Raw genomic sequence first — 27,766 nt, 5'->3', positions numbered from 1 at the left:
CTTCAGGGTCTCTGTAATAAATTTGTGTCTGCAGTGTTGTCCATGACTGTAATATGGATTAGATATTTTTCAGAAACACTTATTTCATGGAAATCAAGATTATACTAATTAAAATCTCATAGAAAATCTTACACTTTGAGATGAAAGATGCTCTACAGCTGGCTAAAGAGTAATAATATTTCACCTACTCTATCACCCAGATCATCATAAACCATAAACATAAAAGTATGTCAATCTTCCCTTTCTTCCCTTTTAAGTCTATCTGATAATAAAATAGGCATTCTGTTCTTTGATTAATGACAAATTTGTTTGCAAGACACATTTAAAATGTTCCTACATGGCTTTAGCATTTAATCTCTTCATTAAAGCTACAGACCCTCTTTTGCATTTTAATTTCATTTTTCAGTATTATTGAAGGCTGTTGAAACTGATGAGGAAAGCTCATAAAGATTATTTGGAGTAATTCACAGAGATGAAGTTGTACAATGTTCTCATCTTAAATCTTTCATGTAAATAATCAGAGGATGTTTTTACTGATGATCATACCTCTGTACTTCAGGTGCTGCAGAAATAGGGAAAATCTGTATTTGCATCTTAGAGCCCTAGTTCATTTTCATAAGAGAGAAATTCTGACTTTCTTGTTACTTTGTATGAAGGGACAAGGTAAAACTGCCCATTCCAAACCATTATTCAGGTGGGTTAGCTCCTGTATTCTAGAAAATTACATGTTCTCAGCTGCTTGTGACCTTTTTAAGTGGTGAGGACTTATTTCACACAGCTTGCTCAGACTCATTCCAGTCAAGAATAAAGTGCCTGAATTGGCCACATAGGATTACATTCATATTTTTACAGCCTGGTGGCTGAGTCTAAGTCTTCATCTGGCAGAACAGCACTTTAATTGCTTTTGTTTTTTACATCAATACCGAAGGTAAAACATCCTAAGAGTGGGAATGTAGAAGCCACTAGAGGGAGAAAAGGTTACCAAAGGTGGAGATTCTTGTGGTGGACTCTGTGCTTCCATATGAAACACTCTCTTCCTTGGGATTTTCATCACACATGAGCTCCTGGATGCAGTTCTGCTCTAGCAGGAATGCTGTGCAGATAAACAGCGATGATCACAGTGTGTAATTCCAAAAAATATGCTGTACTGTACAGTGCTAGTGGGGGGTAAGATGGGCATAAACTGCTTCCAGATTTTATAGCTGCACTTACAAAACATTTGTGAATTGTACAGCACGCAAGAGCAGATGTGAGAAAGTGTAAGTGAACATATCTATTTAAAATTGCACTTTCAGAACTGAGCCTGCAAAGTGCTTCTTGTGAGTAGGAATAGATATGGCATTTCAGACCTCAGGTTACAAGCAGGTAAACACATTCTTTGAGCTTTGTTTTCCCTTTAGTGATGATGTTTTCAGCTCACAGACTAGAATTGTGATTAATTTTGTGATAATTGGCAAACCTACTTTAAAAATATTAATTTTCTTTATGCTGCTATAAGACATTTTAAAATTCAATATAAATGTGAATCGTAGATAATAGTTAAAAATGGCTAATTCTGTTGTTAGTGGATAGCATGAGGTTTCTTGCTTTCTTTAAAATGTTGTAATTATGAATTACTCCCAAATTACTGAACACATGCTTTCACAATTGCTGTATATTTGTTTTTTTTTTCTAAAACCTTTTAAAAAGGTTTCTGTGAATGGCAAGAGGAGAACTAAATCAGGGAGATTTTGATTCTAGTCCACCTCTTTTGACTGAGACCTACCAGAAGTTATCTCTGGCTCTGTGCACCTCTCATATTATTCCCTGTACTGAACTTCACATTTCTGGGGTTTCTTGAAAGTGTCTCGTGAAGAGATTCCTACTGAAGAAATGAGACAATGAGAATTTCTACTGAAGATGAGACAATCAATTTTCTAATGAGAATTTTTTGGTGGCATCCCTGTACTTCTGTAGGTGTTAGATGGAAATAAGCAGGGAGAGGTCTGATGATGTTGCTGAAAAGGCAAATCATGGAAGGCAAGGTGCATTTCAATCTGAGAACAGCTAAGGAAGATTTCTGGTGACAAGAAGCTTTTAAATTGCTCTAAGATTGATGCTGGGTAGGGGTGTATGCTCTGGTGAGGTGTGTGAGACCAACATGAGGAGCCTGGCTGTAGTTTCAGTGGGAATGGAATAATTCCTGATTTTTTTGTTTGCAATTCCAGTTGCACTGTCCTGCCTTTGCTGCTGCATTGCTCTTTCCACCTTCTTTAGCATCCCACTAAGTTCCAGTCACTTACCTACTTGATCCTGTGACACAAATGAAAAGCACCCTAAGCAATGTGAAAACATCAGGGGATGTTAGAATTGGCAAGGGAATTGAGAAATTGCTGAACAGGGAAGCATTCCTTTCCCTCTAGACTAAATTAATATAAATACGTTTGATTTTGTTCAACCCTCCCTCTCTGTTTTCAGGCTAGTGCCTGGCCAAAAATATGTCTACCCATTACTGTTTTAAATTAAGTTTTACTGAGAAAATACTCCCTTTTCCACTGGAAAGCTTCATAACAGTCAGTTTAGTCTTTGAGTTCTCTCTCCATAAGGACAGAATCGTAGGCACTGACCTCTCACCATTCTCTTTTTACAAAAGGAAACTCTGTTTTAATAGTGTGACAGTGAGTACAATATTGAGGATCAAAAGAGGTTTTACAATTTGAGCCTGATAAATAACATTTGGGTCCTAGGTTTATTCCAAGTGAATATGACAAATCTATTGAAATGTAATTAAAAAGCTCTTTAAAGTTTTGGGTATTGGCTTTTAGAAATCCTTTACTTTTTTAGAAATTTAGAAATCTTACTGTTTCACACTTGTTATACTTCTGTCTTGATCACATTATTGTTTGTGCTGATGAAAAGTGAATTTGTAGTTGGATCCTGTTTGTAGATCTTAGAAGACAAAATAGAAAATCTTATTTCATGGGACTCACTGGACAATAGTATTGCATATGTGTATTTTTTAACAGTAAAATATATCAACTGCTTGATAACATTCATAATTTCAGCTCCTGAAAATATTGTTAAAATGCAGAAGAGAGATGATAGGCAAGCAGTACTATAGGCATCTGTCCCTGCTAATCTAGTTCATGGGCAACTGTTATTATTCCTTGTTTTTGTTCAGATGTTTAACTGTAACTACTTTAGAGTTGTCATTGCTTCCAAAGCAAGTGTTACTGAAAAAGATATGCTGTCCAAGTTAAAAATGATCTTTTTTTTTTTTTTTGGTGGTGAAAATCTGTAATTTGCTTCAGATCCAAGAATTGCAATTTCTTGCTGTTGGTAACTGGATGGTGAACTGACTGCAAAGCAGATATTTTAGATGCAGAGACAATGTTGGCAAAGCTTTGTGGTTCTCATATTTGTTTTTTTGTTGTATAATTACATGTTTTTTTCTCTTTCCTTTAGAATTCTGTTTGCTCACTAGCTCAAATTGTTCCACCACAGCTGTTTTTAAAGCAGAATTAATGGCAGCTGGATTGCTATTCTTATGCAGTACAATATAATGTTAACTTTTGGATTTATAGGCTTTGATCTGATTTGAGATCTACCTATATACCTTAAAGAGAACACAAGGAAAATCCCAAACACCAAGCTAGATCTGAGAATGTGCTAGTGTGAATTAATCTGCAAAGAGGCATCTATGGGAATTAGGTCCTCTGATTTTTGCTTGGAGAAAATGAAAAGCAATTAAATATTTAGTAATTACATGCAGCCTTTTCATATTAATTGTAATATTCTAAAATTATTTTTACAATGGTTCTAGGATCTTCAAAGTGTGAAAAAGCCCAAATAATGCTGGCTATGTTTCTTTGAAAAAAAAATTAGATAAAATCTGGACAGTAAATGTCTGTGGAGCAATGCTGACTTTTGTGAAATGTCCTCATTTCAAGTTTGTGTAGTAGAAAGAAAATGGCATAGGAAAAAAATTCAGCACAGAATGAATTGCAATAATGAAAAATGGCTTAATATTTATGTTTTAAACATAAAAGCTTTGAGATGGGAGATTATAAAGTTATTGTCTGTACTAAGAAAGATCTGAGTTCTTGCAGCTGAGAAGATTTAGAGGAGCACAGGAGTTGTAAAATACCAGTTTTTCACTGAACAAGAAATAGGGCTGTATGGAATAAAGATCTTTAATTAACAAAAATAAATATGGAATTGGTAAAACCTATATGAACGTGTACTTTTGGCATTCCTGATATCACTTGACTTACATATTCTGCAGTTTAATTGTGTGGAAAGAAAACACCATATAATTGTATTTTCTGAATAGTTTCATTTCATACCTGCTAATATTTGTCCTGAGAAATACTAATAATCCTTCTCTCTACTTTCTCTTAGTGATATTATTTTTGTTTTAAACCTTAATCACCAACCCCTTACTTTTCAATCAGAAGTCAGCTTAAGTCTTATTCTTTCCAAAAGTTTTTTCATAATTGTACTATAATTGTTGCTGTAATATTATTTTTGAGATGGGTTACCAGAGTTATAAGCAGTTTTAAAAATGTGTGGACAATGTATTCATAAGGCTTATTTCTTGGTTGTTTTTTTTTTTTTTTTTTTCCTTTTATGATGATTCCTGGTCAGAGTTTTGAGTGTTACTGATTATTTGGCTCTACTGAACTAATCTTCCCAGCTAATGCCTACTTAATGTTCAAGATGATTTGAAACTAGTTGTTATGTCCTTTTTTTGTACTTTTCTTCACATTTTCCCCTAGTGTAGTCAGGCCTTTCTATGCCTCTGCAAATTCCAACTACCAGACTTCCAACGTACAGAAGATACTTTTATCTAGTTATACTGAGAAAATGATCTTTTTCATATGCATAAATGACACCAATATTTGTAGGTTTGGTGTTGTTTTGTTGTATTTTGCTTGACAAGGGATTAGGATGGTATGAAGTGTAGATGCCTAATATCCTTAGTACAGAAGACAAGCATTAAATTTCATTTACTTGGATGTTCATATCAGGACAATCTCTTTTCTGTGTCTTCCTGGAATCCGTAGAGATCTTATATGAAATTTTGCAGCATTCTTCATTGTATTATGGGCCAAACTGGCATTTAAAATGCCATTGTAATGGGTGGAAGGGAGTGAAATGTGTCATCATCTAATCAGTAAAGAAGTATTCTTAAAAGTCATCAAATCTGTTGGTCAGCACTGGTGAATGTAGCATTTGGATTCTTTGTCATCCTAGTGTATCTTAACCAAAAAAATAAAAACCAAAACAAAAGAAAACAAAGCAAAAAAACAACAACAAAAAAAACCTAAAAAACCCAAAACAAAAAAAAATCTGGGAATTGCAGTGTAATAAGGCTTGCAGAAAAGCTGACATTAAAGTCTGAATGATGATAGACCTTTTTTAATTAACCCTCTGTTATCTAACTGGGTTTTGGGAGGTGCTGTCCCTCCGTGATGATGACAAAAGTGGGCAGCCTGAAGGGTGTCCCTTCATTCTGGTTTTGTCCACAGCATCTGGAGCCCTCTCTGTCAGCTCAGACACACCTGGAGCCCTCTCTGTCAGTGCAGACACACCTGGAGCCCTCTCTGTCAGCTCAGACACACCTGGAACCCTCTCTGTCAGCTCAAACACACACCTGGAGCCCTCTCTGTCAGCACTGACACACCTGGAGCCCTCTCTGTCAGCACTGACACACCTGGAGCCCTCTCTGTCAGCACTGACACAGCTGGAGCCCTCTCTGTCAGCACTGACACACCTGGAGCCCTCTCTGTCAGTGCAGACACACCTGGAGCCCTCTCTGTCAGTGCAGACACACCTGGAGCCCTCTCTGTCAGCTCAGACACACCTGGAGCCCTCTCTGTCAGCACTGACACACACCTGGAGCCCTCTCTGTCAGTGCAGACACACCTGGAGCCCTCTCTGTCAGCTCAGACACACCTGGAGCCCTCTCTGTCAGCACTGACACACCTGGAGCCCTCTCTGTCAGCTCAGACACACCTGGAGCCCTCTCTGTCAGCTCAGACACACCTGGAGCCCTCTCTCTCAGCACAGACACACCTGGAGCCCTCTCTGTCAGTGCAGACACACCTGGAGCCCTCTCTGTCAGCTCAGACACACCTGGAGCCCTCTCTGTCAGCTCAGACACATCTGGAGCCCTCTCTGTCAGCTCAGACACACCTGGAGCCCTCTCTGTCAGCTCAGACACACCTGGAGCCCTCTCTGTCAGCACTGACACACCTGGAGCCCTCTCTGTCAGTGCAGACACACCTGGAGCCCTCTCTGTCAGTGCAGACACACCTGGAGCCCTCTCTGTCAGCTCAGACACACCTGGAGCCCTCTCTCTCAGCACAGACACACCTGGAGCCCTCTCTGTCAGTGCAGACACACCTGGAGCCCTCTCTGTCAGCTCAGACACACCTGGAGCCCTCTCTGTCAGCTCAGACACACCTGGAGCCCTCTCTGTCAGTGCAGACACACCTGGAGCCCTCTCTGTCAGCTCAAACACACACCTGGAGCCCTCTCTGTCAGCTCAGACACACCTGGAGCCCTCTCTGTCAGCTCAGACACACCTGGAGCCCTCTCTGTCAGCTCAGACACACCTGGAGCCCTCTCTGTCAGTGCAGACACACCTGGAGCCCTCTCTGTCAGCTCAAACACACACCTGGAGCCCTCTCTGTCAGCACTGACACACCTGGAGCCCTCTCTGTCAGCACTGACACACCTGGAGGCTCTCTCAGCACAGACACCTGTACCCAGCACTTGCTGCTTCCTGGGACAGCCCAGGGGATGGGGTGACAGCCAGCTGTGTTCCCAGCTCCCTCCAGATTCCTTTATGTCTTTCAGAACATAAGAAAACATACTTTACCTTACCCAACACATCTATTATTTCAGTCTCTCCTGTTCTCAGGCCCTCCTTTTACAGGAACTGTGAGTTTCAGTGTAATTTTGGCTGGGGACACGTGGTGCTGGCAGGTGGCATGAGGGACGAAGGGTCAGGACCTGCTCTGCTCCAGAGGGGGCTCAGTCAGGGGAGTGGATGCTGAGGGTTGGAGTGGACAAGAGAGGAGCACAAAGCCACATAAGCCAGATCAGGATTTGAGACTAATATTGATGGCAGAATAATATTTGCATTAGCTACTTTTAATTTTTTTTTCTGTGATCCTTTCACTCTTTTTGTGATTTTGTGTGCTTTATTGGCATTACTGTGGCATCCCTGTTTCCCATCCCTTTTCAGAAAGCTCTAAATCAGGACCTTTCTTCCTGAAGTCTTAAAACTACGTTCTTTATAAAGAAAAACTGCCAGTCCAGATTGACCCTTCTGCTGAGGGGCTCAACAGCCAGGATTAAATTTGGTAAATTTTGAATATCCATAGAAGTTTCAAATTATATGGTCAGTGTATCTGAGCTCCAAACTGTTATGCACTTCACCACATAAAATCACAGAATCAAACCTAAAAAAACAGTGGGAGTTTTTAAAACTTCAATAGGGGGAAATAGGACACATTAAAATTTGGTGATTTTATAGTCCGTATGATTAAGTTCAGTGACACATAGAGCATACCAAATTCTGTTGAGCTCTTTAAATTGAGGCAAGCAGGTCTGTGTGACCATTCCAGCATGTGCATTCTCCTTTGGTATTCTCTTAAATGGCCAGGACATAGGATAGTGTACTTGTTCCACCTGAACTGGAGGGGAAACATTTTCTATGAAAATTAATGCACACTGGTAATGATGATTTGTCTTAAGGCTCCTAGAACTTTGTTCATCACATTTCATTGATTTCTTATACTTTTTTAAATCAAACATTTAAACTTTTAAAACTATTTCGCTCAAATCTCGTGAGATTAACTTTTGTTGTAAAACAGTTTTGAAAGCATAGTTCTAGAAATGTAGATCAGGCTTGTTAGTGCTTTTTAAACATTTTTGAATAGCTTCCCTTATATTTTATCTTTCCTTCTTGCTGCTCTTCCACAGACCAGGCAAAACCTCTGTCTCATCAGACTCAGTCCCTTTTAGTTTCCTAAACTTAAATTTAGTTTCCTCTCAAGATCACAAACTATAATGTGTTTTCCATGAAAAGTTGTAAATTTGTTGGAAGCTGGCCTAAAGCCTCACAGTTTTTCTTTCTCCTTTTCTCCCCTTTCTGGATTCCTGCTGCCAGCTCACTGTATTTATTTGTTGTCAGGGATGCCAGAACTCCTAACAAAAATTCCCCCCTTCCTGAGTCTCTTGTGCTCCAATAGCTGCCTGTCTCCTTCCTTGCTAACCCCTTCCTGCACTTTCAGCTTTAGAACTGGTACCAGAGGAGAGAAAATCTATTAGTAATATCCAGGCAATAACTGCAGAGAGGCACAAAGACTGTTTAGCACAAAATGGCAATTTCAGGTTGGTACATGTGATAATTTGTTACAAGGTTATAATACTGGGTAAGTGCATTTGCTGGAATATAAAGGAGCACAGTACAGCTCGTGCTATAGCTGGGAATTCCTTTAAGCTAATTGAAGATGTTTTCTGTAGGGGTTTGGTTTCTTTGTGTTCTGAATAATTGATCAAGTTTCATCCACTTTCTTCTGTGCACTCAGGCTCCAGTTTACAGTCACATATTGGCTGTCATAGTTTCATGTTGCATTTCTTTGGTTGTTCCAGCTTAAAAGAGTTCCTGTGGTGCTCAGGCCAGAGTTGGCAGTGAATATCATGAGTTGTGCTGGCATGACTGTCTGCGGATCTGCCTTAGGAACAGCATTATTTCATTTTGTAAACTCTAGTTTACTGTTAGTGGAGATGAGGGCACAGCCTGCTGCAATTTGTGAGCTTGCAGGAGTGGTCAGAGGTACATGCAAAACCCTTAAGGTGCCACAGCTGCCAAAAATCTTATATGGAGCTGCTGCCTAACTTGTTTATCAGTTAAAAAGACTTTTAAGAGCCCATCATTTTTTGTTATATCTCTAAATAATTAGAGTTGTGCAAATCATCTTACACTGGAACATTTTTGTTCTTTCTGTCTGTTTGCAGTCTCACGAGTCACATCCTTCTTCACTCCCTCTGCCTTGCTAATACATGAAATACAGTATTTTCTGCTTTCTCATTTGTACTTCTCTTGTGCACCATTTTTGTTCTCAGACAGAAACCATTTTCACTTGGACACGTCACAAAATGCTGCTGTATCAGTCCTCTCCTGGTGACCTGTTTTCAGTGCTCTCCTTGTCATATTTGCACTTGTCATTTCCTGTTAGCAAAAAAAAAAAAGGGGTAATTTATTAAAAAAATAAAAAAAAGGACACAGACCCCATTAATTGTCCTTTTCCTCTTATATTATACATATAACTTGTATTTCAATCCATTCTAATTTTTCCTTTTTTATAGAGTAGAAAAAGGAATAGATTTTTTTAGAGCCATCAGTACTTTAATTCCTTTAATACTTTGTTGTTTTTCCTCTCCATCTGCCAAATTATAACAGGATAAAGGCTCTTAGAGATATGTTCTTTTATACTTTCACCATGATAGATAGTAGTAGCAGGGTGGCAAGTATCTGCATTGCAAATAGGAGAGGATGTATTGCTCTAGCACATGCTTTTCACTGATCAATTTGTTTTCACAAATTTCTGTGCTTTTTGGTTGGCTTCTGTATTCCTAAAAGTTCTAAGGTGAAGGCACTTAATAAAATGTCAGGTGGAGTTCAGTTTCTAATCCTGTTCTCTGATAGAATTTCTTAGATTTTCTTGACTATTTAGATATTTTTAGAGTTTCATAGATTAAGCAGCACTGTTTTTGGAAGAGAATATTTAAGGTAGTGTAATAAACAGTTCTAGGGCTTCTAGGCAATCTGTATTTAAAAAAAACCAAAACACAAAAAAACCCAAAAAAACCCAAACAACCCTACAGGCTAATGTTCATGCAGCAAATGTCAGTGTTTTAGCTTGGCAGCTAACAGAGAATGTAACAACACATTTTTCATAGAGTGGTTTGGGTTGGAAGGGACCTTAAGATTGTCTTGTTCCAAACCCCCCTGCCACGGGCAGACACCTTTCACTGGACCAGGTTGCTCCAAGCTGGCCATTTTTTTTGGTAATACATTTATTGTTCTGAAATGTTTGTGGACAATTTATTGGTTTTTAATATTTGTTTAATAGTGTAATAAAGGCTTTTAGAAGTACAGTGATCTCTTTATGTCTAACAGACTGCAGAAATGACATTAATATCAGTCATTGCACTAACAGTCTCTCTGTGCTCAAATACTGTGGATTTCTTTAGCCATGCTGGTTGGTACATTCTTGTTTCAATGGCTGTTTTCTGTTCAAGTCATGGATGCTTTTATTTCCAGCTCTTCAGAGTCCCATGAAAAACATTTGCCAAAATGATGCTTTTTGCTTTAGATACGTGATTCTTTCCTTCTTTGTGTGCATGTGTGTATGCACAGCCATTTTTTAATTGATCTGGAGAGGGAGGTCTGCCCTCATAGTCTGAATGTCTGGAATGGAGTCAAGAAAAGATGAAAAGGGAGAGTTCCCAGACTTGTGAATTGTAGTCTTTTTGGGTATTTTAATAATGGTCTCCATAATTCCTAGATGATTAATTTGATTTTTCAGAGCAAGGAAGAGATTTCTGTCAGTTGAAAATATTTTCTTAATTGCAAGTGTTATCCAGATGGATTGGGTAAATGGTTACCTCAGTGCATTTTTACAGTTTGTAATCATTACTTAAGCACTGTTTTATTCCCAGAGTCTCTTTTCTTAACCTGTTCTTATCTTTACTGTTCCACCCAGGGCTCAGTAGTCAGTTTTGCATAATATAAAACCCCACAAATATAAACTTTGATTGGATACTAATTTATTTTCTCTTTTCTAATACCACGCAATTTACAAGTTTTTGTCTGCTCTCCCTCTTTCTCTTTGTTATGCTCCTGACCACAAATAGGTAAGCAGCATTTATTTCCAAAATGAGGCATCTGGTGATAATTAATCTTATCTAGAGTCTGCTTCTCAGTGGAATCTAATTAGATTTGTCTTTAGGCAGTTGGTCCTCTTCCTTCAATTTGTAATGTTAGTGTTTAGAAAATTTTTTGATTGCATGTTCTTAATCTCCCAGCATCATATATGACAGTCTCTACTATTTAAATAAATACTAGACCATTTATATTCTTTTTTTGGGATGAAATAGAATGAAAAATGAAAATGTATTTGTTATTCTGAACAGATATATCTGCTACTGATAGTTTTTTCATTTTTTCCTTTCACCCTTTTATTTTCAACGAAAGCTGAAGTTCTCTCAGGGCATCCATCTACTTTTAAGAAACACATCAAAGACCATTAAGCATCCATACTGTGTAACTGTTTAATTAGTTTCAAAGTACAAATTAATGATGCCATTAATTTGCTGAGTAGTTGGTAGTCTGATAATTTTATCACTAAGTCTTGGATTAAAAATGAAAAAAAAATAAAAATCACAGAACTAGTGTGGTCATACTTGACTAGTGGTGAAATCGAGTAGATGTTCATGTATATTCGTGTTCTGACAGGAAAATTCATACAGGAGGAGCCTTGTTGATGTTTTGATCAGCTGTGCAGCAACAGTAATGGATAGAGCAGGGGTTGAGGTGAAGTTCACTGTGTGGCACAGATTGGGTGTAAGCTTTCCATCCAACAGGAAAGGCTGGCGTGGCTGTAAGGGATGAGGCAGCTGTGAACCACCTCAGCAGTACCTGCCTGGATGAGCTGATGATTTTAAAAGTTGCTCAGAAAGGTGCTCAAAAAGACAGGAACTGTCCTCATTCCAGTGGGTGTTCCTTTCAACATTTACAGAGAGCAATTTTCCTCTCTTCACATTTATTTGATCATTTAGCAAAAGCCACCTTAGCTTGTTTATACTGCACTTGTAAATACTCTCTTAAAACCTTGGAAGCTAAGATCCATCTACTAGATTTCCAGGTTGCTGTGGCAGAACCTGTCCAATTTATTTCTCAGCCAATTAAAAACAAACAAACAAACAAACCCTTAGTAAATAGAAAATTGGGAGGGAAAGAGATATCATAGAAAAAGGGATCACTTTTAATACTGAATGAAGTTGAACTCTGGAGCCTGTTGAGGGGATGAACCCTGCTGCATACTTTGATCCAGATTCCTGTTTTGTCTTGACAATTCTTTGAGCTTGTAAACAGAATCTGTTGAGAGCACTGGTGATGGCCAGAGCCCAGTTCTGTAGAACAGTGTTGTCTCCATGGGAATTAGCAAACAGGCAGACATCTCTGAGGCTGTACAATGCTCTGGCTGCTCTTCTCTGCTTTGTGTGAGTGGTTGTTGGCATGAGGCTATGAGGATGTGAAATTTGTGGTTGTTCTTTTGATTAATGAGATGTCTGTAGACTTTCCAATGAGTGATCAAAGGGAGACCAAAATATTTCAGAACTCGGAGCACAGAAATTTGCCCAAAGGAAGAAATGAACACAAATAGAAAATTTAATAAATATTACAAATCTGTCAAATGAGCAATTATAAAAGTACGAATAAATATATTTTTAAGCTTACTATAATGAAGAAAGATGCTGACATGAAACAGAGGGGAATTTGCTCTGATTTAAAGTCTTTTATTTTCTAAAGCAAAAAAACATCAGTAGACAGGGAGGAATTTTCCTCACATTGAATGTTACAGTGAAAGGAATCCAAAATTTCAGGCACATAATCACAAGGTTTTGTAATGTAGTGAGTTTATGTACATCTGCTTAGCACCAGTGACTGTGCCTAATTTTAGGTTCAAGCTTACACTTTGCCATTTGGAATAAACTTGATATGTATATGCTGAGTAGCTTAACAGACATCTGGTGACTTTTTAGGGAGAAAGAGTATGATTATGGGCACAAGAGAAAACAGATTTAATTACTGCAGCACCAATTCTAGTAATGGAACATCCAAGTGGGGGAGTTGCTTTCCTCAGAACAAAAGTTCCTGCAATTTTGTACTGTGTGATTTCAAAAGTTGGACTTCGCAGTAGCAAGGCTTTAAAAAAAAAGAGTAGTGAAGGTAAGATTTTTAAAAATGTGGAGAAAAGTTCCAAGTGAAGCTGGGTGAGATGATTTCTAGGATGGTAATTTCCTATAGAAAACACAAATATTTTGTAGTTAAATGGTTTTCAGTTAAAACAGGAAAGAGCCAGGATCATCTTGCTTTTATTCCTGACATGTATCATGTGCATTTTAGCAACCTAACTGATCACTCATGTTAATACAGTAAATTAATGCTGTGTGTTTAAGATATTTGATTTGAGACTGGAAAAACCAACTTTAATGAATTTTAGTGTGTGATTTTACAGGGGCATGGCAAATGACGAACTAGTTTTGAAACTGTGGTCCTGTTACATTTCCTTAAAATTCAGATCTCACTATGATCAGCAATGTACTAAAATTTAAGAAATAAATTAATATATATTTTCTGATTTTTTTAGGGTGCAAAATTTGGACATTCAATGGGATTAAATCAGGCTGCTCCTCCACGTTCTTCTGCTCGAAGATCATTTGGAAGATCTAAGCGATTTAGTATTACTCGCTCTCTGGATGACCTTGAGGTAATTAACTTCCACTTACAATTTAGAAGTGAGTCTCAGAAAATTTGTAGTAGATAATGCTGATAATTGCTGAAAGAAAATTAGTAATGTATTAGTATAATAAAGTTACTTATTATCATATGACATTTTTTGTGAGGGGAATACAGATTTCAGGTATCAACCTTTTTCAGTATTTCTTTAATAGGTTACATTGTGGCCATTCTTTCTGTGTGGAATTCTGACTTTATTTTTTGTATCACAGTTGGTCCTGTAAATCCAAACAATACACTTTTGCTGATCAGAAGGTTCATAATGTCTCAGAAATTAATATATCATGATATATAGAAAAATCAAATGTTCATAATTTCTGGTTTTTGTTCAGCTGATGAATTTTGATAGCAGCTGAGAAAAGGGAATTCCTAATCAACTTGGTGATTTTGGCTCCTTTTAAGTGTACTATTATGCTATTTTACATCTGGTTTAGCATCAGCTGATGTCTGCCTCTCTAAAGCATATTGACTTTGGAGAAAACTAGGAATGAAAAGCCATCCTCCTGTTCTATTGTAGGAATATGGCTTCATGATATCTTCACACCTAGTGTGCCTCCTCAGGAAAACCTGACCCACAGTGATGTGAAGGTGAATGCAGATTCTTCCCTTAGCCCTTTAGCATGCTCATTTGGAGGAAGGCTGGGGTTTGGGGAGAAACAAGGATCTGTGCAGAGCTCTTGGCACAAGAGCCATGCAATGCAAACTGCACCACTTCAGCACAGAGGGAATGTGGCACACTGAGCCCTCCAAATGGGAAGGAGGTGTTTAAAAAGCATTTGAGATGGGAGGAGGGAAGAAGGAGACTCTGAGTTTTCTGCTGTGGGAAAATGTAGGAAGAGCAGCATTTCACTCTGAACTAAAGGAGAAGGGAGCTCAGTGCAGTGGATGTTCTGGGAGCAGAATATATGGAGGAGCTTCTGGCATGGTTAGGGAATGCAGGTAGGAACTGTAATTACTTATTTCTCAGATGTTTTTCTATTTTTCTGTTTTTCATAGTGGTTTGTGTTCTCTGAAGCTTTTAAGTGTCTTGCTTTTTTTCTAGTTATAGAAAATACTTAATTTCTTTGCACTCATAACTTTAATACAGTAACTGCATAACTTAAACACAACAAAAACTTCTGGACAAAGGGATTTGGGAACCATCTAACTACATCTTTCTTAATCAGAAAATGGTGGATCTTCTAATTTCAAAATTAGAAATTTCTTCTAATTTCAAAAAGTTTGTTGTTGTATATATCCAGTTTTGACAGAATTTCTGATTGCAGTAAGAGTGAATTGTCTCAGAATAACAAAGAATCTAGTGCTAGTAATTCACATGCAACAGGAAAAACATGGTTCTTTCCACAGTCTTACAGATTGAAATTTCATGCAGGTTTTTTTGCACATCTCATGTTTTGAGTTTTTTAAACATCAAAAATAAAATTTAATTTCTGTTGTTGGAGCTGTTTCACATTACGTAAATATTCATTAAAACAGGCACTTGGGACTTTCCATTAATTTCAGAGAGATATGATAGTTACTGGCCGAAAAAGCCCCTTTTTCCCCTCATTATGTCCTAGTTGGAATTCATTAGTGTCTGTAAACAGAGTAGCACCAACAGGAGGGATTGAGTCAATCTGTGTCCCAGTGTTCTCATAGTTACTGATTTACTTTGGAAGGGGAAACTTTTATTCCAGGTCACAATATGAACTGGACAAAGGAATGGTCTGAATTCAAGTCTGTGTTTGGATGAATGCCCTTACTACATGTAGCTATGTGGGTGTGGACTGTTCTCTGTCCAGCTACTTCTTTGCACTTTGAAATCTTTTTTTTGCTCTGCTTGCTGGAAGAGAATGATATCTTAGATATCCCAGCCACCAGGAGAAACAGCAATCCAGGGGAGAATTAAAAAAGCTTTGTATGTCAAAATAAAATAATGTTGAGGTGTTTTAATTTTGGTTCAAAATTTAACACTGCTGCTTCAGCACTTGTCCCAAGTACTCTTAGACTATGTGTAGTAGAACATAATGTAGTTAGAACATGTTTAGTTTATTTCAGGCCATCTATTTAGGGTTGGTGGAAGAGGAAATAACAATAGCAGGAAATTCTTAGAGACTCCACCTTTGGAATAATGACCATGAGTGTATTGTATAGGCTACTTGCTTGCTTTTGTGTTTTTTCAGTTGTCTTAGCAGACTGGATAAGGTAATAATCCAAACATGAAATTTGGAAGTTAATATGCTTCTCTGAGCTTGTAGGTTTGATTCCTGCTGGCATCCAAATTAATCTTCTAAATTGAGCAGTGTAGGTAGGTTCCATGGAGTTTCTTTTATGGGCATTTGATGAACACTGCTCATTGCTTACAGGTCTAAAAAGGCTGTATTTGGATTTTTTTTGTTGAAGTATGAGCAGCCTGTGAAACACCAGTTGTCAGTGTTGCTGACTGCTGCCATAAGGTGGCGTGATTTCTTTGAAATTTGTTATTTATTTATTTTTAAAGGTATCTGTCAAAGAATACAGCATATTCATAGATATTTTAATGAATAAAAACATGATTTCATGAGTAAATGTCACTTTTTCTTTTAACTTGTTACATTACTTCGGCTATATGTGCACAGACAGAATGTTTAAGATTAGAATTACTAGTATAATTGCCCCTCCTTAAATATTTTCCTCTTACCTGCAGAAGCTGTATTATACATAGAAAAAACCAGACAAGTTTGTAGGATTAACATCTCAGTGCTGTTTTTACTGATAGAAACTGTATACCAGATTTTTTTTTAAATGCAGAGGTCAAGATGGGATGAGAGTGCAAAATTAATGGTGCAGTTGTGCTATAATTGTGGGAGGGAGAATGTCTCACAAAACAGAAAATGCACAAATTAATTTCTGAACTGTGGAACCTGTGCTTGTTCACAGCAGGTCTGATTATGATTCATTAGTCTTTAAATTGGAACTGAATTCAGAAAATAAGCATGTCTAGGATGTGCCCTAGTTATGTTATTTTCACAAGAAATGTATTTAGAAAATGTTCTTTATTAAATGACAAGAAACCTGGTTTTGTTAAGAACAGACTTATCTTTTATCTAGCAATAACTTTTCCTATGTGAAAAATTTGTTGTTTTGAAGTAATGTCCATAAAAAGCCATGTTAACATTCTGTGATTTGCACCAATTTTACTTTTTAGCATATTTGCTGATTCATCTTTTCAAGGTGTAACTTAAGCTAAAAGGACCTTATGATTATTCAATATTTGGCTTAATGAGAGGGCATGATCCTGTCTTTCTTCCCACTTTTCTTTCCTGTAGGTAAATGCCACTACTCATATCCTCTTGCACAATTCTTTTCTGGAAAAAATGTTTGTAAATTTATAAACAAGTTAAAGGTGTCTCTGTGAGACTGCAGACAGTAGAACACTACCTATGTAAAAATTTACCTTAAGCACAGGAATTGTAATTCTTCTATTCATCATCACTTTTGGTAACACTTTCAACTGTAGCCCATTCCACTCATCTTTTAATTTTTCTTGAAGTCTGTAAAAATGGGGGAACCTTGCAGTATTTTCTTGAAGTCAAAAAATTTAGGTTCCTCCTCACCAAGAAGAACATTCAAATCTGTTTTTTCCTGAAAATAATTTTGGTATTTGTACTTTTTGTATTTCTCTGTGGTTAAAAATAGGGCAGAGTAGTATAATGAGAGACATAACCTCTTAGGGAAACAAGGGTCAAATTCTGTAAATATTGTTAAATAATCATTTAATGCAGAGATATTTTTAAAATTAAAGATGGTTTAATTCTTTGAACTAAGTAACAGGACAAGAAAAGATGGCTGTTGCAGCATTTCTTGTTCTCATCCTGTTTTGGAAAGCTTAAAGCTATATTGTATATTATAAACAGCATTTGTTGTATCAAATTTCTAGAGTTTAGTAATGTTTTCAAAGTTGGGATGTATCATGTATTCTTTTCAAAAATCAGTGTGAGGGCTTTTGTTAGAATGTTCCATCTTAATTATAACCATTAATAATGTAGTATTATTAGGTGTTATTATAGATAATAATGCTTGATTTTTTTTCTGTTTTGTTAATTCTACTGAATCAACTTCTTTTTGCATTTCATCTGCTATTTGAAAGCATACAGCACATCTCTTTGGTATGAGGTTTTTATACTAATGGATGACATGTCTCTGCTGGATATTAGCTTTGGCATCTGTGGGTGGCAAAACTCCCCCTAAATGCTCATTTGACTTAATAAGGAGTTTTTAAGTGGGTACCTGTTTTTGTTTGACTGATTTAAATAATCAGACAAAGCTTACACAGGGAGATAATAGCTTATATTAGACCAACCAGTATACTAGGAAAATCAGACAATAAGATCTAAACATGCCCCAAACTTTTCCCAGCCTCTCATATGATCTAATAAAAAGCATTAACTCTCCCGGCAGAGGTTTCTTTATTGGTGTTCTTAGGTCATCACCATGGCCACAATGCCACCACCATGGCAAGTATAAGTACATGTTTTAAATCAAGAGGCCTCTTCATTCTCAGCTTTTAACAATGAATTCAAAATTTGAAAATAATGTATTGTTTTGTCTCAGACTTCACCAATTAGTTTATATATCTTTGAAGAAGGAAACATCATGTCAGTAGTATACATTTTATTTTTCTTCACAGATTGTGCTTTAGCATTACTGTTAGGTTTTTGCTGGTATTTTATACTATACCATATTTTTACAAAGATTTTCACTATCTACTCTTAAGTTTACATTTATAAATGTTTTCATGGAAAGTTCTTGTGCTCCTGAAACTCTTTTGTAAAGTATCTCACAAAGGTGGGTTGGTCAACAGATCAACAGGGTTGTGTGCAACCTCTTTATTGTGATTTTGAGGTACTTATTTCTACATACAATCCAGAATGTTAAACTGAGCTTTTTTCCCCCAGACACTGAGAATAATGGGATTAATTTTCTGTTACTTCAATTAGTGAAATTATCATCCTTCAGCAATGTTACTGTTACCTGTTTTCTCCTGCTTTTGGGTTATTTTCTTTACATCAGATTCTGGAGAAATTTGCCGTGTAAATGTGCATGTAAAAAGCAGAGTAGTCAGAGAAGGTGCTGAGAGCTGGATCACATCTCTGTGTTTTTTATGAGGTGCATAAGGGCAGTGCTCACCCCATGCTGTGATTTTTGAGAAGAAACCAAGAGTGTTGCCTAGGATGGATTCCTTCAGGAATTAGGTCCCCATATGTGCAAAGGCGGTTGGCACAGTATAGAGAAATTTCTACTTGAGGAGGCAATCAGTAGATTGTCTGACCCTGCCATTCAAGTGCTCTCCCAGCCTTATTGCCTCCAGGCTTGCCTCCCAACACAAGTCCATTTCTGTCACAGAACCAGAGACACAATATATGCTTTCAGGTACTAGAGATAGACTTGTATTCAGTATAAATTAATTTTCTTTTAGTAGCCAGTACTGCCATTTTTAAGATGTGTGATGAAAGGGACACAGGTGAATTCACAGGCTGTAAATACCTCTGCAGTTTGTGGAACTACAAGGATCAGACAGGATGAGCAAGTTCAAGTAACCACCTGAAGCTACAGAGGGGTTGCATTCCTTAGTTCAGCAATGTGAGATACTGGGATTTGGCTTTGGCTCTGTTATTTTGGTTCTGGTTTCCTTGAGTAGTGACAGAACTGTCAATGCTCACACAAATGGAGCTCTTGTTAGGTTGGCAGCCTCTCAGAGGTGTCTTTCTCCATAATTGAGCATTCTTTAAAAATGTGGCTTACACTCTTTGGATTGAAACTGTTCCCTCTTCTGGGCCTGAGGCATGTGACATTAAGGCATAATAATGCTACTATTTACTGCACTGATTCTGAAATGCAGAACTATTTGCTGCTTAAGGCTGATCCTTGCTACAGTTTCTTACATTACATTTGTTGATTCAAGGACATCTTTTAAGGCTCCTCCCAAGTGAGGTGAAGTTACTCCAGGTAATAAGGATGAGAGCAGTCTCTGAAGATGAGACCAGGCTGCTTTTATAAGTCTGAATGACTGGGCAACAAAATGGCAGATGGAAATGTATGCAGATAAATGTAAAGTAATACAAATGAGGCAAAATAGCTCTAGCTTCATACAACAAATGATATATATGTTTCTCAGCAGACTGTTTCTTCTCAGAAGTGAGGTCTTTGAATTATAGGGGAAAGTTGCATGTTGTTTACAGCTCAGTACAGTAGCAATGAATCAAAGTCCTGTATTACAGATTATTACAGAAGGAATAGATGATTTCATTGCATACAATGTGGTTTGGTTTTCCATAGCTGGTCTCTTTATTGTAAAATGTTCTGATATATTAGAAGAAGAAAAGATTTAGAAAAGTGTAAGAAAGAGTGGAAAATCATGGGTGGCATAGGAAAAGTAGTTGGGATTGATTGCTCACTCTCTCCTTCGGGACAAGAAGTCGACACCATTAATTAAAGATAGCTGGAGCCAGGAGCAAAACAAACAGGAGAACACGATTGTTCGTGTGGGAGGCGAGTTGGTCTGTGGGATGCCTCACCACTGAGTGCTGTGGATGCAAGAAATTTGCATGTCCTGGAGGGAAAGTGGACAAGTATTTGGAAAAGAGAGCCACTGGGGATTATTAAGGAGACAAGCCACACCAGGTTCAGGAAATCTCTTGAACTATAAATACCTGGAGTCTGGGAGAATGTCATCAGGGAAATGTCTGATACATTGCCCTGTGCTGCTTGTTGGTAGGCTTCCCTGTGTGGCCACTACTGGAAACATAATCCTGGGTTTGATAAACCCATGTTCTGATTGTGTGCAGAGACGTGAGGGTGGACAGTGCCTTTCCCTGGCTGTAGGACTGTGGTGTCCTCTTGGCACAGGAAGCTGTGCTACCTTTCCCTTGCTGTGAGGTTGTTGTGAAGGGCTGCAGTACCTGCTGGTGCTGGGTGCCTGCCCTGGGCACTGGGAGCATTCCCTCTGTGTGCTGCAGTGCTGGGGGGATGGCTCTGGCCACTGCCCTGCCCAAAACTGCTGCTGCTGCTGCTGCTGAGATTGCCCAGGTAGCTCCTGGAATGAGTAGGAATGAGGAACTGCCCGACTGGTTTGGTGTCTCTCCATCCCTGCCCTCCCTTGCTGCTCTTCCTGTTACCTGGTGTGTCTTTTGACATGACAAAATAATAACTAAGGAGGGATTTTTGCTCTATGATGAGACCTGGTTGATGTTAGGGAATGAATAAGGCTTTATTGAGTGGACTGGATTGGTATTGCTAGAGCATAATCACAGAATACATACAGCACATATTGATAGCATCTGCAAATTGCTTCTGTTTCTCTGTCATGCTTAAACTCCTGGCATTTTGGCTAGGAGTTTGTACCATCTAATTTTCACTGTTCTCATGTATTTATCTGTCCAGTGAAGCTTAAGAAAGAAAACGGAGTCAGCTAGAACTTTTGCTAGAAGTTTTATTTACTTACTAGCATTTCTTATTCATTATTAAATCATTAAAACATTTCACTAGTACTTCTAGGACTTAAAATATACAGTAAAAAGCCCATCCACAATTTCCCTCTGGACAAAGAAACTGCTGAAGGATGATGTTTAAGGATTATTTTTGGGCAGAAAGTGCATACATTTTTTTCTGAAAATGCACAGATATTGCGGGTCTGTCTGAAGAGTAGGTGTGGTATTGAAAATTATGAGAGTAATGTTTCACTTGGAACATGATCCTCATAAATGCCAATGCTCTGCTTACTCACAAGAACACGGAGAGTTGTGGTAGGATGAGATAGGTTGCACAATCTGCATACATGTGATTGTAATCACACCGAGACACGTACCTACATGCCAGGAACTGCAAGGAGTTTGCTGTGAGTCTTACGTGTTTTAACAATATTTTTTTAAAAGTATTTTTAGATTATATTTAAATTATTTTTAGTAGAGATTGGTGGCTCGGTTCATTCAGGTAATATGCTCATCAAAGGGGAATGTATTAAAAAGAGAATACTTTGGATGAGAAAGCGATGTTGACTCAATTCTTCAACAAGTTTGGACAAACCTTCACAACAGAGTCCTGTAGGCCCTCAGTGAATGTATTTTACATTAGCAGATTCCTCAGCAGGGCTGTTGTCTTTACAGAAGCTTTATTGTTACGCAGGACCTGCCTCAACACCATTTTGAAAGCTGCCTGTTCCTTTTGATGAGAAGATACAGAACCAGTACTGAGGGCGGGGAATGTGCTGGGGAGGGAGGAGAATGGGAGAGGTGTTGATAGGGCAACAGACAGAGAAGCCTCATTTTTTTACTGGACTCTGGAAGAAGTAAATATGTGTTCAGAAAGAGCGTAATAATAAAGTTGAAGGGACTGTTTCTTAACAATGAGATATTAAACCATTTATACATGGAGAAAACTTTTACTGATAGTCAAGTGTCTGTAAGTATAAAGTTTTGTTTGTCTAAAGTGAGCAGAAAACAGGAATATGGTTTAATGAGTAGTCTTCCGAGCTAAGAAATCTTGCAGTGAAATATGATAAATTATGCTTCTCAGGATTCAATGAGGTTTTAAAGAGACAAAGTTCGTAAGTATAAGTATTTTAAGTTGACTTTCTATATAAGCTGTTATAAAATTAAGAGTACACAATTTTTGTAGCCATGTTTAAAATTCTTTTGCAGCATTGTATTGTTTTTAAAGTAAGTGTAGTAGATAAACTGATACTTCTCTAAGTTTTTTTTATAAACCTTTCACTTAATTTTTATTATATTTGCATGTGTTTCCGTAAAGCAAAAATGTCTTTACAGATATGTTGCCTTGTAAATGTTACAGTGTTTTTTTTAAAAGTTGTATAGCTAAAGAGATTTTTCTTCTCACATCTGGAATTTTATCCAATAAAACAGAATCCAGATGGTGTGAGTTATTAGAATAACTGAAAATAAATGAAAGGTATTTATAGAATACAAAATTTCGGAGGTGTAGAGACTTAGATCAATTTTAGCATGTTGTTGCTCAGAAAACACTTATTTTGCAAGTAAGTATACTAGCTGTGTTATCAAATTTTTACATTATAGTCTTATTCTGTCTATATATCTCAGTATAAAATTGTCTGAAATGCTAAAAGTATGGCAGCAAAATTTTCATATTTTAAAATCAGGAGGGAAATAAATAATCGCAAAGCATGGTTAAGATATTATATGCATTATTTACTTAAAATATAGTAATTTTTGTTCTCACTTTTACATTGATTTCCTCAAAATCTGTTAATTTTTAGGGGCTACATCAATAGCAGGAAATTCAGAAGTGACTAAATGTGTTTCAGTGATCTGTCACTTAATCATATCCTCTTTAATATGCAGTTTAAATTTAGTTTACTCTTGGACTGCAAGTTACCTTCCATCTGGATGTGCAAATTACGCTGTTTCTGCATGTTTTTATTATTGGAGAGAATTCAGTTGTCTTAAAATGTTGATCAACAGCAGGGGAAAATAAAACCAGGAATTGTTCACCAACATTTTTTGCAGAAGTATATTTTTTCAATTTTTATTTTGCAGTCCTGGAGAATTATTTTTCAAACTTTAAAATTTGGCTCATAGAACTAGATTTTTTTTTTTTTAGAGTGGATTTCTGGATGGCAAATCTTGAACTTAGTACTTGAAAAGTGCACAGGAGTCTGAGCAGCGTGGCAGACAGCAGAGGGCACTCGGAGCAGTGCTTTGCATCATTCCCTCTGCTTCGCGGGATTTACTGTAGGGGAAGTCTCAGTGTCCGACAAGGCAGCTTGTACTTCACTTATTTATACACCAGCAAGTTCCAGCTAGCTTAGCTTCAAAATATTTTTGTTAATATTGCATTGGAACAGGAAGGACTCTTATTTCAAAATTCACAGAGGGAATCCACAATGTTGTAAATGAGAGAATCTTTCCTCTTCTCCTCAGTAGCACATATGGGGGCTGTTTGTTGTTGAGTAGCTGAAAAATCATTGACAAAAATATATTTAGACAGATTACAGAAAATTTGGAGAGTTAGGGGGAAAAATATTTTATTTAGTGGCAGAGTTTTCTTAATTTTTGTGTAGGCTTTTTGATGCTCCTGCTTTTTATTTCGGTAACTGGGATCAGTGAGCTAAAGCATATTCTTAAAATGTGGCTGTCACACAAGTAGTTGTTACTTTAATATGACATTTAAAAAATCAATACTTGATGAGGTTTAAGATTTTTGGTGGTGCATTCTGCCAATGTCTCATTTAGTTTAGGACTCTGTGTGACGAGGAGCTGGTCCAGGGGATTGCCTCTTTCTGGTTGCCTGGTGGTTTTTGTGTGTGTTTTCTTCTTTTAGGAGTCAGGGATATAATAAATCCCATTAATCATCTGACAAGTTAAAACTTATCCAGGCTCCGTGTCATTCGCTCTTTCTCTTCAGCATTTTCTGCTCTGAAAACAAATGTACAAAAGCAAATATGAGCAGGAAGTGAAGGGAGGGTAGGAGAAAAAAACAGATCAGCCTTATCTGGGGTCGCTCCCCCTTCCCACAGTTTAGCTCCTAAGCAGATGGATGTGGGTTTACAAATGTCGTCTTTGCTGTAGCTGAATAAGGCTTTTAAAGCTGTTGTACCATATTTTAACACTTTCCATTAATAGCTTTGCAAATTAGCACTCCTTCTGCTTTTGACCTTTGACCTCTGAGTTGCCTGCCCAATTTACCAATATGCTATGCAAAATCACAAGATTTTATATCTGTAGCTGCTGAAATAAGCTGCAAAAATGTAGAGGGATATGAATTTTTTAAAGGGTTTTCAGTGCCACACGACACTTCATAGCCATGATCATGAACTGCTGCTGCCTAATTGCAAGAGCTTATTTTTCAGTGTTAGTTGAGTTGCTGTATGAAAAAAAATGGACGTGTAATGCTTAGTTCAGTGAAACAAAGTCAACATATCTTCATGTCTGTTTAAAAGAAGGGATTATTAGGTTTACAGTGCCTAGAATGTGTAAAGCATTGCCCACCCACAGTGTTCCCAACAATGTTCACTGCAGTTGCTCCAGGGAGCTGCTGGTCTTGCAGCTACATCCCACTGTTGCATGTGGGGTCAGTTTTCTTTTATTCCTTCTTATGGGTAAGATTCTCACCTGTTAAAATTATACAAGTACTTTTGGTCCTTCTAGGTGATTCCTAGAGGATTTAGGTTGGGTGTTAAGTGTAAGTGCTGCTGATAAAAGTCCTCTTTGTGTTACCCCAAAGGGGTGTTCATAGGAAAGTTCTTCAAGCATTTCTGATCCATTTGTGATTATTATGCGCCTGATTATTTGTAATATTGTTGCTATTTTATTAAAGTATTGACAGTGAAAATACATTCTGCATCCCACTTGGTTTAGTGTCAAACAAAATGCAGTGTTGAATCAGCTCTGGCATTTTTTTCTTTATGAAGTTGCACATTTTTGAATACTTATCCACACACAGTAAAACTGTTCTTCTATGCAAGTACCATAGGGCACTTCCTTCTGAAATCCTGGAATAATGGAGGCTGTAATTTGTAGTTTTAAATTAAAACACACTTCTTCCTGTCTACCCACCCATTTGTTTCCATTGCATTTGTCATGGTATTAAACACTTATAGGAACATTCCAAACTGCAGTGGTGTGCCTATTCAAACAAGTAATCAATCAAAAAATTAACTTTCCATCACAGCAATTGGCTTATGCCTCTAATATTCTAGTTAGAATAGGCTTCATCTGCAAGGGAATTAAATTTCTTCCCTGATAAATTAAATTGAGAAGATTAAGTTTTTCTGTTAACCAAGTCTCTTCATCCTAAGTGCAAAATGGGAAGATGTGCAGGCTTTTACATATTGGATATACCAAGTCAGTGAAATATTGGGTAAAGTCTCTTCTCTTTCCTCATTTTCTCTCTTTATAAGTTCCAAGTAACATTTGTCTTTTTCACAGGATTGTTTCTGTATTAGGGGCTCAGCCTAGGAACTGCATGGCTGTGAGGGGTTCCACATGCTGTACTGAACAAGGGAGAAAGTTCCTCTTTCCTAAATGACTACTAGCACGTCCACCTAGGGCTTAAGGACATCCCACTAGCATAAAAATGCCCAATAATCACTCCCGGATTGCAATTCTGGTGTTTATTTTTAGCAGAAAATTATGTTCTGATTGCTTTAAAAATAACAGCAGTGAATGATTTAGGTACTGTCACTGTTGTGGACAGCAGCAAACTTCCTGAAATGCTGTACTTTCCATATAGAGTCTCTTGAAGACACCGCTGTCACAGGCAAGTGAATTGCACTTCCCTCTTTCATTACAAGGAGCCTATTTTGCTCTCGGTTCCTGAGGCTCTGTGCACAGAACTCTCTTGACACCAGCTGAGCACAGGTTCAGGTCGTGAGAGAGGAAGGGCAGAATAGAAGTTGATTTCTGCAAGAAGAATTTTGTCTTTAGTGACAAGAGGCTACTCCTAGGTTTAATGAAATGCGCCAAGTCTCCTTGTATTGCAGATTTTTATGTGCAGTTTACAGTGATAACTGCTGAAAAGTTAGGCAGAATGGACTATTTGAGGTCCTATTTTGTTCTGGCTTGCATTATGTAAACCTCTGAAAATAGTGATTTACTATGTAAATGTTTCTCTAACTAATGTTAGGGTGATTAACTAGTGTTTTTTTGGAAACTGTCTTGGAAATCTGTTTTATTGAATACAGGACTACCATAGGGTTCAGCATCATTTTATTTTCCTGATTTGTTATAGGAAACGTTCTCAAATACAATCAGCATGATTTATATAAAATGATCGAGCTTTTCTGGTGAGAGATAATTGAGATCTAATCTGAATCCCTGACGAACCACAGCTTCCTGCATTGGCCTGTTGCTATTGGTAACATAAAGGGAGTAAAATAGAACTTCATACGAAATGCCTTTAAACTTTACTGGCATGTACAGGCATGGAACAGCGTTGAATTTTTTAGTTTAATCTTTGAGAAGCCGACGTGTTAAGGAAATGCTTTTTCCATATTAAGTGAAGATGAATTTAGGAAGAGTGCTGCTAGGAAAAATAACTGCTGTTTCTTACGAGGAGCGGGTAAGTGATATGAATTATATTTAGCTAAAGCAAGGCATTGTTGTAGTGAGAAATTAGAATAGGCTATTGTTATTGGCAAGAAATTAGAGAAGAATGGGATCAGCTTCAGAATGCTTTTTGCTTAGCCTTTAAGCTTTTTTACTTAACAGTATTTGAGTTAAAATTCCTTTGTAAATGCAAACATTGGGTTTTATTCTCAGAGAAAAGTAATATTCTGATACTAACTAACACTGAGATTTTGATATGTATTTATGAACTATGCCCAATATGTATAAAGCTAAAAACCCAGTATGTTTATAATGTGTGCCTGTTATTTCATCATGTGCAATGTATTTTGTATATGCTTTCTGTACCATTATATCAATGTTATATCTTTAGGTAAGACTGTATATATTTTGTATATAGCTGTATAAAAATAATTTTAGGGATGGATTTGGCACTTATTTGTGATGAGATTGGTTTTGTTTGGGGTAAAAAGTTGGACATTTATTTCTTAAAGGAATTCCAAATGTCACATCATTTATTCGTCATATGTTGTTTTTATAGATTCAAATATTTGACAAAATTATATGGAATGTATTCAGTAAAGTTGTTGTACAGTAGTTGTGCAGTATGTTTTTCTTCAGAACTCTTACATATGGAATGCTTTTGTGTTAACTCTTACAAATGCAATTTAGTGGTAGAGAATTGAAAAGTGAAATTGTGTAATAGTCCTCCTTTAAGTGGCATTCTGAAGGGGCACTCTTCTCAAAGAATTCTAAATCATGAAATTAATTGCAATAATATTTTGAAATGGGGATAAAAAGCCTGCAGTGTTATGCTACTTTTTAGGTGAGAAGTACATTTGAGATTATTTATTAGAAAGAAAAACGAGCAATAATTGATGAGTAATATGCCTTATTTTTTATTGAAAATGTTAGAATTGTATATAACATATTTTGAGGCACGATCTCCCTCCCCTCCCAGAGTCCACTGGAGTTCATGGCATGAACTGTGTTGATGCTGTAATATATTTGAAAATACCTATATATCATGTAAATCTTGGAGTAATGTGACTGAAGACCTGGGGATTTGCTCATAATACATATCTTGGCAAAAGGAGAAGTTGCTTCAGGTGCTTTAAGAAGTAGT

General features: G+C 37.3%; 1 protein-coding gene across 7 annotated transcripts in view; it reads left to right on the top strand.

Annotated features, from left to right (window-relative positions):
* RGS12 (regulator of G protein signaling 12) overlaps positions 1-27,766 on the top strand; it is an 84,865-nt gene that overhangs the window by 9,365 nt on the left and 47,734 nt on the right. For 5 of the 7 annotated variants that reach the window (XM_064418806.1, XM_064418799.1, XM_064418802.1 and 2 more), the window contains exon 3: positions 13,434-13,553. In XM_064418806.1, coding sequence (XP_064274876.1) covers positions 13,434-13,553 — 120 coding nt within the window. Of the gene's footprint in view, positions 1-13,433; positions 13,554-21,876; positions 22,001-25,887; positions 26,636-27,766 lie in introns of those variants that run through there. The other 2 variants (XM_064418805.1, XM_064418804.1) reach the window with 2 other exon arrangements.

This window comes from Passer domesticus, chromosome 4 (assembly GCF_036417665.1).
Source record: "Passer domesticus isolate bPasDom1 chromosome 4, bPasDom1.hap1, whole genome shotgun sequence".
NCBI classification, from domain to species: domain Eukaryota; kingdom Metazoa; phylum Chordata; class Aves; order Passeriformes; family Passeridae; genus Passer; species Passer domesticus.
This window is presented reverse-complemented; position numbering and strand designations above follow the sequence as displayed.